The 15,969-nt window shown below is 42.4% G+C and overlaps 1 protein-coding gene across 1 annotated transcript in view; it reads right to left on the reverse strand.

Moving 5' to 3' along the window:
• The window catches only part of LOC126356239 (transient receptor potential cation channel subfamily V member 5), a 132,702-nt gene that overhangs the window by 16,624 nt on the left and 100,109 nt on the right, over positions 1-15,969 (reverse strand). The window contains exons 12-16 of the mRNA XM_050007064.1: positions 12,742-12,893; positions 9,202-9,311; positions 8,680-8,861; positions 3,199-3,315; positions 3,002-3,127 (exon numbers count right to left, since the gene is read on the reverse strand). Coding sequence (XP_049863021.1) covers positions 3,002-3,127; positions 3,199-3,315; positions 8,680-8,861; positions 9,202-9,311; positions 12,742-12,893 — 687 coding nt within the window. The remainder of the gene's footprint in view (positions 1-3,001; positions 3,128-3,198; positions 3,316-8,679; positions 8,862-9,201; positions 9,312-12,741; positions 12,894-15,969) is intronic.

Raw genomic sequence — 15,969 nt, forward strand, 5'->3', positions numbered from 1 at the left:
TATTTTCGCATTCGGAAGAGAAAGTAGCTGACTGAAATTTCGTAAATAGATCTCGCCGCGACGAAAAACGTCTTTGCTTTAATGACTTCCATCCCAACTCGCGTATCATATCTGCCACATTCTCTCCCCTATTACGTGATAATACAAAACGAGCTGCCCTTTTTAGCACCCTTTCGATGTCCTCCGTCAATCCCACCTGGTAAGGATCCCACACCGCACAGCAATATTCTAACAGAGGACGAACGAGTGTAGTGAAAGCTGTCTCTTTAGTGGACTTGTTGCATCTTCTAAGTGTCCTGCCAATGTAACGCAACCTTTGGCTCGCCTTCCCCACAATATTATCTATGTGGTGTTTCCAACTGAAGTTGTTCGTAATTTTAACACCCAGGTGCTTAGTTGAATTGCCTGCCTTGAGAATTGTACTATTTATCGAGTAATCGAACTCCAACGGATTCCTTTTGGAAATCATGTGGATCACCTCACACTTTTCGTTATTTAGCGTCAACTGCCACCTGCCACACCATACAGCAATATTTTCTAAATCGCTTTGTAACTGATACTGGTTTTCGGATGACCTTACTAGACGGCAAATTACAGCATTATCTGCGAACAACTTAAGCGAACTGCTCAGATTGTCACCCAGGTCATTTATATAGATCAGGAACAGCAGAGGTGCGAGGACGCTTCCCTGAGGAACACCTGATATAACTTCAGTTTTACTCGATGATTTGGCATCTATTACTACGAACTGCGACCTATCGCCATTTTGATGCACTCCAAGCCAAATCCACAACAAAGGACAAATGAAAATATGGAGAGTTGCTAAACGTTTTACAAAAAACCACAATTACCTGTCTCCAAGTTATGACTTAAAAAGCAATAGCGGGACTTTATTGACACCCTGTATAGTCGCAGCATGCGATGTCTGCTGTGAGAGGGGGAGGGGCGCAGTGTGTGTGTGCAACAAGGGAAGCAAACATCAGCCATCTCATTGGCAGTTTGGTAAGTGGGTAAAGTCTGTAGTCACCCTGGAACATAGGTACCAGACGTCCGCAACTCGGGGTCTTGCGGTAGCGTTCTCGCTTCCCGCGCATGGCGTCCCGGGTTTGAGTCCCGGCAGGGTCAGTGATTTTCTCTGATGATTGAGTGTTGTGTGTATTTCATCATCATTGACGCATGCAAGTCGCCGAAGTGGCGTCGACTAAAAAGAACTTGCAATACGGCGGCCGAACTTCCCCGCATGGGTCCTCCCGGGCAACAATGCCATACGATTAGGGCTTCCCAACGTGTGGTCCGCTGGCTCTTTCTTGGGCGTCCGCGGCCACCTTTCACCAATTAGTGTAAAAAAATGAGTAAAATTATTGAATAAAAATGTGAAAATCAAATTCATCACTATTTTTTTTTTTTTCGTCTGAAAAACATGTGTACTTCAGGTCGTATTCCCAAGCAGCGTTTGCAGTTCCTAAGTGAGAACGGATAAACAGTTTAGTGCCGGGGAATGCGGCTTCTCTGATCGACTGTTTCGCAAGAATACGGGGGTCGTTTGTGCGCCGGCTCACGGCGGTAGATGCACTGAAACCTTTTACGCATGCGCGGAGCGAGCTTTACCGGCCAGTCACAGCGCTCGCTGGCACGTATGCGGCCCCAGGCATCATTAAATGTTAAACTTGCTTTGTCAGTGCACTACCTATTTCATAAGTCGATTTTTGACCAGTTTATTACTTCTAACATGGATTAGTGGCTGAAGTCAGGATCATTGAAGAAGGGTGCAGTTTCTCCATCGCCTTCACAACAAGGGAAGTTTCCAGTTGAAATGAATGAGGTGGGAGAACGACCAAAGGAAGAACAATCACAAGAAGCTCCACAGCCGGATTTATTATGTGTAAATGCTGAAAGTACTCCATTGGTTGCAATATCCTGTGGAAGTGGAATAACCAAGAAGCTAAGTACAACAAAAGCTATTTAGAAATGGGCTTTATGGAGACAAAGGAAGGTAAAGCTCAGTGTGTATTTTGCGCGAGTCCTTCCGAACAGTTCAATGGTTCCAGTTAAATTGCGACACCATTTTGAAGGTACTCACTCGGATTTGCAGGTTATCGAGTGGCAAAAAGAGGCGAAGCTCATACCATTGTAGAAAATCTCATAAAGCTGTGTGTTAATGATATTATTTCTTGCATGCTAGACGAAAAGGCAGTAAAGCTTGTATCTTCGGTGCCATTATCAAACAATACTGTCAAGAGGCGCATTGTTGACATGTCAATGATGTGAAAGACATACTTGTTTCTCGCATCCAACACCATTCATTTTCTCTGCAGGTAGATGAATCCACTGATGTTGCAGGATTAGCGATTTTATTGGCTTTTGTCCGTTATGAATATTCTGGATGTTTTGAGGAGGACGCCTTATTGTGAAGACCTGCCAACACAACAGGTGCGGAAACATTCCGTCTGTTGGATGATTTTTTGAGGACTAACGAAGTTTCATGGTCTAATTGCATAGATGTGTGCACAGATGGTGTAAAAGCTATGACCGGTCCTACAGTCGGAGCAATAACGAAAATAAAAGAAAACGCCAAGAATTGCAGCAGTAGTCGCTGTGCTCTCCACAAATACGCTTTAGCTACGAAACAAATGCCTGTTTCGTTCAACAAAGTTTTAGACGAATCCATTCAAATCATTAACTACGTAAAATCAAGGCCGTTGGAGTCAAGACTTTTCACAATACTGTGTGAAGATATAGGAAGCCTTCATCGTTCCCTGTTTCTCCACACGGAAGTGAGGTGGCTCTCACGTGGGAAAATAGTACTTGCATTAAGAAGCTTTCAGTTCGCTTGGGTTTCGCTCTGAAATTTAAAGTTACAGGGATTTTGACTGACTAAGGGTCCGCCATATATTTTTGACTGAAGAAGGGGTCCGCCAACTGAAAAGGTTGGGAAGCCCTGCCATACGATCATTTCATTTTTTCATAGGTGCCAGATGACATGTAACTTCTGCTGGCGTACCGTCTGGTGCAGCCTGAGTACGAGTGCGCGCCGGCCGTCGGACATGGGCTGCGAGTACCACATGAGCTTCTTGAGCCGCTCCGCCGGACTGACTCCTCTCTCCACGACCAGCACGATGCGCGCCCACTGCAACACAAAGTGACGTCACAGCGGGGCGAACATTTGCTTCCTCTGGCGGGTAGCGCTCTGGCCCTTACCTGTCGCTGCCACTCATTGCGCGTCTCTGCGATCTTCTGGTACGTGTTCCCCATCATGGCGATCAGCATGTTCACCAGTAAGATGGCCACGATCGCCATGTAGATCACGAACAGCAGCTGTGTGTACAGGCGGATTGTAATCAAACACCATTCATCAGTTCTCTAAAGCCTCGTTTACACTGAGTTCGCAACATTGTTCGTGACTAGTAATGGACTACCGATGTCCGCAACATGTTGGCAACATGTTCGCAACACAAAATCAGTATTCTACAGCTGTGTCGGTAGAGATCAAAGAAACATTGCTCGTGGCCTGCTGCCACTAAATTCCGCTACGCAGCGCTACTGTTCGTTTGCTCTGAGTGAGTGTTTTGGTGTTTCTTTTGCTGGAGTGTAGTGGTGCGTTTATTTTACGTCTCTTCATTTTTATTTGAAATGGAGTGGTCACGAGACAAAACTTTCCAGCTGATGTCGCTCTATGAGGCAGATGAGTGCCTGTGGAATGTACGTTGCGCAGGTTACAAAAATACTAAACTCAAACATGATTTATTACAAAAAGTTGCTGCGGCGCTTGGCACCAGCAGCAGTGACGTGGACAAAAAAAATAAATCTCTCCTTTCTCAGTACTGACGAGAGAAAAGAAAAATAGAGGAAAGTAAAAAATCTGTATGTGGCACTGACACACTTTACGAAACGAAGTGGTTTGGATTTAAATATCTACGTTTCCTGGATGATGTGGAACTATTTGAGATATGGCTGGCATTGATAGGACTCTCCTGATGCCAGAAAACGAAGAGTAACAGCAAGTCTTTGGTTCACAGGGATTACTTTTCTGAAATTTGTGACTTTCTTTGAAACAACTCGTCCTATAATATTCAACAACATTTCAAAATCTGACGGCGACATCGTACTGAAGTTGCGAAAGCCAGACCCGTCTTCCAAATTCAGCTCACAAAGCATGTCATTCCCGCCACGTCTTCTATAGTATGTTTTGGTCCACCGACGACGACTACATTGTTTTCTTTTTCTGTCTATTTCGTTAAGTATTATTAATGCAGCACCAAATGTCATTAATTCTTCCTCTTGACTTGACATAGCGTATCTCTTGATGTGAATACACAAAGTAACCTATCAGTTCACGGCAGCAGACTATGCGAATACGTAGAAATGTTGGTCGCTAGTGTAAACGGGAATGCGAACAACGAACAATGTTGCCAAAAAGTTGAGGGTACAAGTTGCACACAATGTTCCGAACAAAAACATGTTCTGAGCTCAATGTAAACGCGCCTTAAGACCATAAACCGAGGGCCTTTTTCGCGCAAGAGGCCGTGCATTCAAACACAGTAAGCTGAAGTGACGCACTTCACATTGAACTTTACGCATCCTTTTGACACAATTCTTAAAGGAAAGATAAAACATCATTTTATTGTTAACTTAGATAGGGAGTGACCCAAAATGACATACTAAAAAGTTAATTGTCTTTCACATCTCATGTATGCCAATTACAATTATATAAATGCAATTTCACATTCGACTGACATTTCTAGAGTAGCATATGCATTAAGAACTCAGAATAAAATAATTAGTTTCGTTATGAATACACAATTTCAGTAAATTGTGTGTCATCTTGGGCTACTTGGCAGAGCAAAATAAACACATTTTCTCGTAGCAGAGTTATTGCTTTATTTTTGCTATTAAATTGTTAGTATAAGCATAACTTATAGCACAAATACATATAGTACCTTTATTTAAGTGTTAGAACTGTAATCGTAACAAATTAACAACACATTTTAGTTAAATATACCAAAATTTATGGTCAATTTTTTCTAGCAACATAGAATCTTAAAACATAGAATCTTACTGTTTTTAACTTCTAATAGGCTTTTTATAAACAGTTACGCTGCGTTTGAGTAATCGGTGAGGTATGTGACACAACAGTGCAAAAGCAACGTAGTCCTGTGTCCTTTTGCCCTCTTTGGTCGTAATCTTAAAAGGTAACATACACACAATTTTAAACTTTGCTACAGAGTTAAAAACGTATCTTTATAAGATCTCCCGCTAACAGTAAATCTTCCACACAAATAACGAATACTGCACAGTTTTAGAAGATTCCTAACAGAAATATTTGTTCCGTTGACTTCGAAAATGGTTTCCTGCATTGCAGCTCACCAAATAGAAGCAGGTAAAGACTAATTGGTTGTGGGAAAAGTGTAGCCACCACAAGCAATCACGGAAACCAAAGACTGGGATCCTGTCAGCTGCCAAATTAAAAAAAAAAAAGCAAGCCTCTATGCCATTGTACCCTTCTCTGCCGTTTTGGGCTACTTTTCCCTCTACAGTCATTAATGTCGACTGAACTGGGAATATCCCAGATGTGTACCAATGGCGATACATCATTTCCTGTTGTGTTACCAGTAGGATTTTTACAGCATGCTGCATCTCTGTATCCCGTACATCCTGTGTTACGTTTTCGTCTTCCTGTTGTGTTACCAGTAGGATTTTTACAGCATGCTGCATCTCTGTATCCCGTACATCCTGTGTTACGTTTTCGTCTTATTTACTCGTTTCAGTATGCTGCTGATGTAAAATTTGTTTTATGTCGGAATCGGACCTTCGTTTTAAGCCTATGCAAATTCGGGCGAGAGCACGACTTAAACTAACATGTACTTTGTACTGGCAAAACAGACTGTAGTATAACATTTGTAGTGTTGAGACGGCTGTGTGGGCACGTTCAGAAAGCCAATAAATTGTGCAATTCACGAGTAGTTTCGGTGCACATTTCCGAATCAGCTGCCTTGTAGTATTTTCCTAGAATGTTGGAAAGGTCTTCTGTTCATGTCTCACGATGGACGAAACGGTGGCTGTCTTACAACAGAAATTTTATTTTATATTCATGTCTGAGTCACTGTCGTGTTGGTGTCCACATCTTGAAGAATGGTTTCAGTGATGTGTTATAGAGATGACATCTTCATGGAGACCGAGCGAGGTGGCGCAGTGGTTAGCACACACTGGACTCGCATTCGTGAGGACGACGGTTCAATCCCGTGTCCGCCTATCCTGATTTAGGTGTCCCGTGATTTTCCTAAATCGCTTCAGGCAAAGAAAGGGATGATTCCTTTGATAGGGTACGGCCGACTTCCTTCCGCGTCCTTCCCTAATCCAATGAGACCGATGACCTCGCTGTTTGGTCTCTTTCCACAAATCAATCCAAATCCAAAATCTTAATCGATAAATACTCACTGAGTAATATCAATTCTTTTTTTCCATATCTCGTGCTTCTTTATAATGACAACATTTGTGGCAACTACATTTTGTTGTTGTTGTGGTCTTCAGTCCTGAGACTGGTTTGATGCATCTCTTCATGCTGCTCTATCCTGTGCAAGCTTCTTCAGTTCCCAGTACCTACTGCAACCTACATCTTTCTGAATCTGTTTAGTGTATTCATCTCTTGGTCTCCCTCTACGGTTTTTACCCTCCACGCTGCCCTCCAATACTAAATTGGTGATCCCTTGATGCCTCAGAATATGTCCTACCAACCGATCCCTTTTTCTAGTCGTGCTACAAATTTCTCTTCTCTTCCCAATTCTATTCAGTACCTCCTCATTAGTTATGTGATGTACCCATCTTCAGCATTTTTCTGTAGCACCACATTTCGTAGGCTTCTATTCTCTTCTTGTATAAACTACTTATCGTCCACGTTTCACGTCAATACATGGCTACACTCCCTACAAATACTTTCAGAAACGACTTCCTGACACTTAAATCTATATTCGCTGTTAACAAATTTTTCTTGTTCAGAAACGCTTTTCTTGCCATTGCCAGTCTACATTTTATATCCTCTCTACTTCGACCATCAACAGTTATTTTGCTCCCCAAATAGCAAAACTCATTTACTACCTTAAGCATATCATTTTCTAATCTAATTCCCTCAGCATCACCCGATTTATTTCGACTACATTTCCATTATCCTCGTTTTCCTTTTGTTGATGTTCATCTTATATCCTCCTTTCAAGACACTGTCCATTCCATTAAACTGCTCTTCCAGGCCCTTTGCTGTCTCTGGCAGAATTACAATGTCATCGGCGAACCTCAAAGTTTTTATTTCTTCTCCGTGGATTTTAATTCCTACTCCGAATTTTTTTTTGGTTTCCTTTAATGCTTGCTCAATATACAGATTGAATACCATCGGGGATAGGTTAAAACCCTGTCTCACTCCCTTCCCAACCAATGATTCCCTTTCATACCCCTCTACTACATATGTAGCCCGAAAGTGCGAAGTGAACACCTGGCTGAAGACACCTTGTTAGATTAGCAACACTGTCGTGTTAACACCCGAGCTGAAGGGAGGAGAATAATATAAGTGACATCCCAATATTCTGACTGGAGCGCTGTCACACGCTGCTCCTCTCTATGTCAACGTAGTACAAGGCTTGTGGTGTTGTTGTGCTCTTCAGTCCGAAGACTGTTTTGATGCAGCTCTGCATGCTACTCTATTCTGTGCAGACCTCATCTCGGCGTAACTAACTGCAACCTACATCCTTCTAATCTACTAACAGTATTCATCTTTTGGTCTCCTTCTGCGATTTTTAAACCGCCCCCCCCCTCTCCCAGTATCTCCCTCCAATACTAAATTAGTGATTCCTTGATATCTCAGAATATGTCCTACCAACCGATCTGTTCTTCTAGTCAGCTTGTGCCACATATTTCTTTTCTCCCCAATTCTATTCCGTACCTTCTGATTAGTTATGCCATCTACCCATATAATCTTCAGCAATCTTCTGAAGCATCACATTCCTGTCTAAACTGCTTATCATCCACGTTTCACTTCCAACACAAATAATTTCAGAAACTGTTTATGTATACCGCAAACAGAACAACACGACTGGCATATGGATACGGGAGAAAATTTGCGTTTTAGTAGAGGTGACAGGAATTTTAACCGTCCATTCCTTAAACAGTCTGATTTTCAGCACGGATACAGCCAACTGCTGCTGGAGCGCGCTGCGATCGCTTTAAGGCCTAAGGATATAGGTTACGGAAGAATCAAATGTTTCACCGAATAGTTTCCTAAAATCGGATGTTAAGTAATTCACAGCTGCCGTAGCGTCGTCTCCCCTGCTTTGCTGAGAAGACACGTGGCTGTCGCTCTTTGTTTGCGCTTGCTGCAGCGACAAGATTCAAACACGTTTGAATTCAAACGTCGCCAGTTGCAGCGGGAGACAGGCAGCGACACAGATGTCGCTCACGTAGGACACTTCCATAACTACACCTGCGGTAGTGTTTTGTTGCCTGAAGCTGTCGCGCGCTGTCGCTCGCTTCTGTCGCTCACGTAGGACTCGGCCTTATACCACGTTGAGTCACGCGTCCCGTATGCACAAGCCACTTGGTTGCTGAGCGTTCAGCATCATGTGCATGTTTAACATGCATGTTTGGAGTAGACTCATATTATAAGCTGATCAACATTTTAAGCTCTACAACACTCACCTTAGCTTCCAGCTCATGATCAGTGCGCTCGAATGCTCCGAAGTAATCGCCGAAATTTGTTAGCGACATGAGAAACATCGCCATGATGGATTCCGTTGGGCTGGGCATTGGGTTGGTGACAGAGTCGTCCACGCCTTCCGGGGTATTCGGGTTGTCGAATGACAGGAATATTATGTAGTACGCTGCAAAACATTGAGATTCAATTCCTAGATGAAAATAACGTGAATGTTATTGTGTCAGATTGTAAAACTGCGGCCGGACCGTATGTTTTCATAAAAATGGAGACTTGTAATATTCTCTAGAATTAGCATCCAGCTCAACGAATTAAGTTACATACGAAAACAATGCATATGTATCTTACATCACATGGCTAAATCATTTGTGCAAGTAAACCATACAAAAAAATGTTAATTTTAGGGTGTTTCTAGAAAGCTGAAAGAATAGTGTGTTAGTAGGCGTAATAATCAAACGATCAAATTACTGAATGCCAGTTAATTTTATTAAATAGATATCTGAAATCACCTTGAGAGAATCCCATGACAAAAACGAGGTAAATCGACACAAAGCGAAGAAGGTCACCCATTACCATCCTGTAGATCATTACCACGAAGGGTCCCACTGTCTTAAAGCCCCTGAAAACGAAATTACTTTCAGTTTTCATAAGTAAAGTATAATTAGAATATTTGTTTCTCAGTATCATGGGTATCACTTGAGAAAGTAAGTTTCAGAAAGAATGTTAGTCTATCAGTATTTACATTTGCATTTCAAATAAAACATTAAAACTTGTAAAAGTAATAACTACGACAAAAGGAGGAAAGCCTTAGAATCGGTGCTATAGTGAGGAAGCACATTGCAAAAACCTCAAATGCATACTAAGATTAGATTAGATTAATTATTCATTTCATAGACCCATAAAAGAGGGGACCCTCCTGGGTGTGGAACATGTCAGATAAACACATTAAAAAAATGTAATTAACAAAACTTGAGTTTCGTTAATTTTAATGATCCTTAGTCAATAAACAGTAAAATTAAGTACATGAATTAAATTTATAATATTTACAGGTTTAATACTTACATCTGCTTTCATTAAATCCATCATACACACAGTAGCTAGTTACTTGGCTATTACAACCAAGTACTGTCAAAAATTAAAGTAAATTATTGATTTCAATGATCCTCAGTGAAGAACAGTCAAATTATGTACAACATTTAAAATTGAAGTTCGTCTATTTACAGACTTAAGACTTACATCTGCTTTCCATACATCCATCATTCACATACTAGGTAGTTACTTGGCTGCTACAACCAAGTATTGTCAAAAATTAAAGTATAATAAATTTTTATTAAAATGGTATACTGAACTTGTTGAGAAATTAATGGATGGAATAGAAGGAGTTGGCCACCAACAAAATTTAAATTATGTTTAAATTGTTCTTTGTCTGAAACTAAACTCTTAATGGTTCCTGGTAACTTATTGAAAATATGTGTTGCTGAATACTGGAGTCCTTTCTGGGCAAGATTATGTGATTTTAAATCTTTATGTATATTGTTCTTATTTCTAGTATTGATACTGTGTACTAAGCAGTCAGTTGGAAAAAGAGGTATATTATTTACAACAAACGTCATTGAGGGATAAATATATTGAGAAGCTGTGGTTAGTATGCCCAATTCTTTGAATAGGTTGCGACATGATGTTCTTGGATTTACACTACACATTACTCTTACTACACGCTTCTGTAATCTAAAAATTTTTTCTCTGTTTGTGGAGTTACCCAAAAATATGATACCGTATGACATAATGGAGTGAAAATAAGCAAAATATGCCAGTTTTTTATATTTATATCTCTTATGCAAAAACACGTACTTGTTTAGGCGCTTTAGCAGTTCGTTGTTATGTCGTTGCCGGCCGCGGTGGTCTCGCGGTTCTAGGCGCGCAGTCCGAAACCGTGCGACTGCTGCGGTCCCAGGTTCGAATCCTGCCTCGGGCATGGATGTGTGTGATGTCCTTAGGTTAGTTAGGTTTAAGTAGTTCTAAGTTCTACGGGACTAATGACCACAGCAGTTGAGTCCCATAGTGGTCAGAGCCATTTGAACCATTTTTTTGTAATGTCGTTGTTATTATCAAGTTGTAATCCCATGAATTTTACACTCTCAACTTCTCCTATTGCCATGTCATCATATTTTATACACACACTAGAAGGAAATCTCTTGGAAGTTCTGAACTGCATATGGTGAGTCTTTCCAAAGTTTAATGACAGTGAATTGGCTATGAACCACTTATTAATGTCAGTAAAAATTTGATTAGCTGCCCCTTCTAAATTTATATTTGATTTAGTATTTATTGCAATGTTTGTCTAAACTTCCAGTTTAGCTGGTGAGTCTGTAGATGGTGGTATTATAGGCAGAAGGTATAAGTGGCCACACTTTCCCACCCAAGTTTTGCGATAATTCAGCCCAGTCCGCCCTTGAATGACTTAGTGAGCCACCGCGTAGGAAATCTTTCTATTTGTGTGTGAAGATGCTCTCTTAGTTTTATGTCCTTTTATGTCGGATTTTGAAAGCATGCTACTACTGTCTATGTTTTAAGTATGGGCAAATAATTTTTTTTACAGGATGCCATTACAGTGTGTTTATTTGTTCACCCTGATTATAAGCTGTTACCAGTACGAGGACATGGTCTACCACATGACTAGATCTAAAGGCATCCTATCGACGACTGCCGACTATGGAGCACAGTCTATAGCTTCAGCGTACAGTCGGTATAGTTCGTATAAGGTCGCACATCTTCGGTTATGCCAAAGTTTTATTTATTTATTAACATGAACGGTTCCTGGCATTGTAAAATTACTGAAAGATAGTATGGTATTTAGCCGCGCAGGATTAGCGGAGCGGTCTCAGGCGCTGCAGTCATGGACTGTGCGGCTGGTCCCGGCGGAGGTTCGAGTCCTCCCTCGGGCATGGGTGTGTGTGTTTGTCCTTAGGATAATTTAGGTTAAGTAGTGTGTAAACTTAGGGACTGCTAACCTTAGCAGTTAAGTTCCATGAGTTTTCACACACATTTGAACATTTTTAGAATTGTATTCATGACTACTAGACTCCTCCTAATGTATGAGTAAATGTAAATATCGTGTGACTAGGGCCTCCCGTTGGATAGACCGTTCGTCAGGTGCAGGTATTTCGATTTGACGCCACTTCGGCGACTTGCGCGTCGATGGGGATGAAATGATGATGATTAGGACAACACAACACCCAGTCCCTGAGCGGAGAAAGTCTCCAACCCAGCCGGGAATCGAACCCGGACCCTCAGGATTGATATTCTCTCGCGCTGACCACTTTTTTTTTTCGATCGTTGTGTTTGGTCGTTGTGGACGTCACATGACATCCGTTCAAGTTCGTTTGTAGATCCACTCAGTGTTTTTTATTACAGAGGCCAACCGGCTCTCTGACCGAACACGCCGAGTTACCGTGCCGGCAACCACTCAGCTACCGGGTGCGGACAATATATGAATGGTAAAAGGTAACTTTTGTTAGCAAATATTTAGCAATAACAATTACTTGATTCGCGCCAGAATAAATGTACTTTCCCTACGTATCTCTTTGCTGATGTTACGAGCGATTTCCGCATCAGCACCTCAACGCACCGGCCAACAGCCTCTGCTAGCCAGCGTGAGAACCTACCGCTCGCTTCTGATTCTGAACGTACTGCGGCGCTGATACATTCACGTATGTGAAATAGCAAAACTGGAACTAAAGTAAAATGCACTCTTATCTGCTAATAAGGGGTACCTTACAACATTATAGTATTATGTAAGGTACATATGATGTGCTGTGGGGCGATCGGGACGGTTGGAAATGGCGAACACACTCCGTATGCCGCATAGACACGTTTATTCTGTAAGACTACCTGTTTCAACAGTCTTATGCTGCCATCATCCGATCTTATGGAACTTGTTATAAAGCCATGTTACATTCCATGAAGTCAAGGTTTGTAGGATTAGCTCGCAGTGGCACAAGAGTGGTCGTCGAGATTTTACTGGCGTTCCAGCTCGCATGCTTGCTCACCTGCAGAAGAAGAGGAAGTAGGGAGCGGTGGTGAGCATGATGAAGACGGCGACGACGTCTTCGGCCTCCGTGTGGCACGACAGGCGGAGGAAGGGCATCCCCAACATGAACAGGCACGAGCACAGAAACATGACGCGCGACGGCGCCGTCATCTAGAGCAAAGCAAGAGCAGTCTATATTACACTACTGGCCATTAAAATTGCTACACCAACAAGAGATACAGATGATAAACGGGTATTCATTGGACAAATGTATTATACTAGAACTGGCATATGATTACATTTTCACGCAATTTCGGTGGATAGATCCTGAGAAATCCGTACCCAGAACAACCATCTCTGGCCGTAATAACGGCCTTGATACGCCTGGGCATTGAGTCAAACAGAGCTTGGATGGCGTGTACAGGTACAGCTGCCCATAGCTTCAACACGATACCACAGTTCATCAAGAGTAGTGACTGGCGAATTCTGACGAGCCAGTTGCTCGGCCACCATTGATCAGAAGTTTTCAATTGGTGAGAGATCTCGAGAATGTGCTGGCCAGGGCAGCAGTCGAACATTTTCTGTATACAGAAAGGCCCGTACAGGGCCTGCAGCATTCGGTCGTGCATTATCTTGCTGAAATGTATGGTTTCGCAGGGATCGAATGAAGGGTAGAGCCACGGGTCGCAACACATCTGAAATGTAACGTCCACTGTTCAAAGTGCAGTCAATGCGAACAAGAGGTGACCGAGACGTGTAACCAATGGCACCCCATACCATCACGCCAGGTGATACGCTAGTATGGCGATGACGAATACACGCTTCCAATATGCATTCACCGCGATGTCGCCAAACACGGATGCGACCATCATGATGCTATAAACAGGATCTGGATTTACCCGAAAAATGACGTTTTGCCATTCGTGCATCCAGGTTTGTCGTTGAGTACACCATCGCAGGCGTTTCTATCTGTGATGCAGCGTCAAGGGTAACCGCAGCCACGGTCTCCGAGCTGCTGCAAACGTTGTCGAACTGTTCGTGCAGATGGTTGTTGTCTTGCAAACGTTCCCATCTGTTGACTCTGAGATCGAGACGTGGCTGCACGATCCGTTACAGCCGTGCGGATAAGATGCCTGTCATCTCCACTGCTAGTAATAAGAGGCCGTTGCGATCCAGCACGGCGTTCCGTATTTCCGTCCTGAACCCACCGATTCCATATTCTGCTAACAGTCATTGGATCTCGACCAAGGCGAGCAGCAATGTCGCGATCCGTTAAACCGCTATCGCGATAGGCTACAATCCGACCTTTATCAAGTCGGAAACGTGATGGTATGCATTTCTCCTCCTTACACGAGGCATCACAACTACGTTTCACCAGGCAATGCCTTCAACTTCTGTTTGTGTATGAGAAATCGGTTGGAAACTTTCCTCCTATCAGCACGTTGTTGGTGTCGCCACCGGCGCCAACCTAGTGTGGATTCTCTGAAAAGCTAATCATTTGCATATCACAGCATTTTCTTCCTATCGGTTAAATTTCGCGTCTGTAGCACGTCATCTTCGTGGTGTAGCAATTTTAATGGCCAATAGTCTAGTAAGCAGTAAGTGGCTTTTCACTACACAGCCATACAAACAGCCCACCTGTATTACTAAACCGCAGGAAGCAGGTACCAGTTGCAAGCTGACTATGTAGCGTCTTCCAGTGCCAACAATAATATGATGTCCAGTATTTAGCGTAATTATTAATCGAATTTAAAAATTTGAAATACTGTCGTCGTCTACTCATTAAGAGGTATAATCTTATGTCAAAAGTTTTACACAGTAAGGCAAGTACTACAATTAGGAACTCTGTGTTTGTATTCAAATACCCGGATATTATTCATCCAGTATTAGTATAATATTAGTATTAGGGACTTCCAGCAAACTTCACACGTAATTTCAAACCTTTAAGAAACTTTTTTTTTATTGATACCCCCACAAAATGCTGAAAGGAAAAAAAATATCGTGTGTACATTTTCGTTGTTCATTCAGTAAAACACCAGGCATCACTTTTTAATATATAACTCCTTTACTACTAATTATATTCGTAACATACTTTGCAGAGTTAGAGGAACAACGCGTCTGCATTGAATCTTGCGTGAAACTCAGGAAAACCTTTACAGAGACCCGCCAAATGATGCAGGAAGCCTACAGTAATGAGTGCTTAAGCCGTACTCGGTGTTTTGAGCGGCTCACACAACTTAAGAATGGCCGGACGGAACTTAAAAATGACACATGTTCGACGTCTACCGACGACGCTCGTGTCAAGAACTTCAATGAAACTGTGCGTGCCAATCGAAGACTGGCCATCCGGGAGACTGCAAAAGGACGTAACATTTCAGTTGGATCATGTCATGTAATCCTGACACAGCTTCTTAGAATGCACCGTGTTGCCACCAAGTTCGTCCCACGGTTCATGAGTGAAGACCAGATGGACCATCGCCTCGCAATTTGTGAAGAGCTTTTGGATTGCGCGAATGAGAACGAGATGTCCCTGAAGAGAATCATAGTTGGTGCCGAGACGGGGGTCTACGGTTATGTTGTTGAGACCAAGGTTCAATCTCCACAATGGGTCGGGGAAGGTTCTCCATGACGAAAAAAAGTTCATCAGATTATGTCAAATGTCAGAACCATGCTGTTAGTTTTGTTTGACCTTGAAGGATTAGTTCGTCATGAATTCGTACAACAGGGATAAGTTGTTAATCGATACTACTATCGGGAAGTTTTGCGACGCCTGGGAGAAAATTTGAGAAGGAAACGGCCTGAAATGTGAAGAGACAGTTCATGGCCTATGCATCACGATCACGCACCCGCAAATTCATCCTTGTTGGTGCCTGACTATTGCACAAAAAACGAAATGACTGCGCTGCGTCATGCTCTGTACTCTCCAGACTTGGTCCCTGCGGCGTTTGCCGTTGGAAGGACGAAAATGTTCAACGATAGACGACGTAAAAGAAAATTTGTAGACCCTGCTTCGCGAGATCCAGCAAGAGGCGTACCAACACTGCTCCCGGAAGTGGAAATGGCGTCGGGAGCGTTGTATCAATTGTCAAGGAGACTATTTCGAAGAAGACCATGCGCAGTAAATGAAAGGTAAGCTTAGAAAAGTTTTGTAGACAAAGTTCTGGAATTTTTTGAGCAGACCTCGTATCTCGTTATATACACTGAGATACCTAAAAAAACCTCTTAGGTGAAACGTAAGAGTCTAATT

Source organism: Schistocerca gregaria, chromosome 3 (genome assembly GCF_023897955.1).
Source record: "Schistocerca gregaria isolate iqSchGreg1 chromosome 3, iqSchGreg1.2, whole genome shotgun sequence".
In the NCBI taxonomy this organism is placed as follows: domain Eukaryota; kingdom Metazoa; phylum Arthropoda; class Insecta; order Orthoptera; family Acrididae; genus Schistocerca; species Schistocerca gregaria.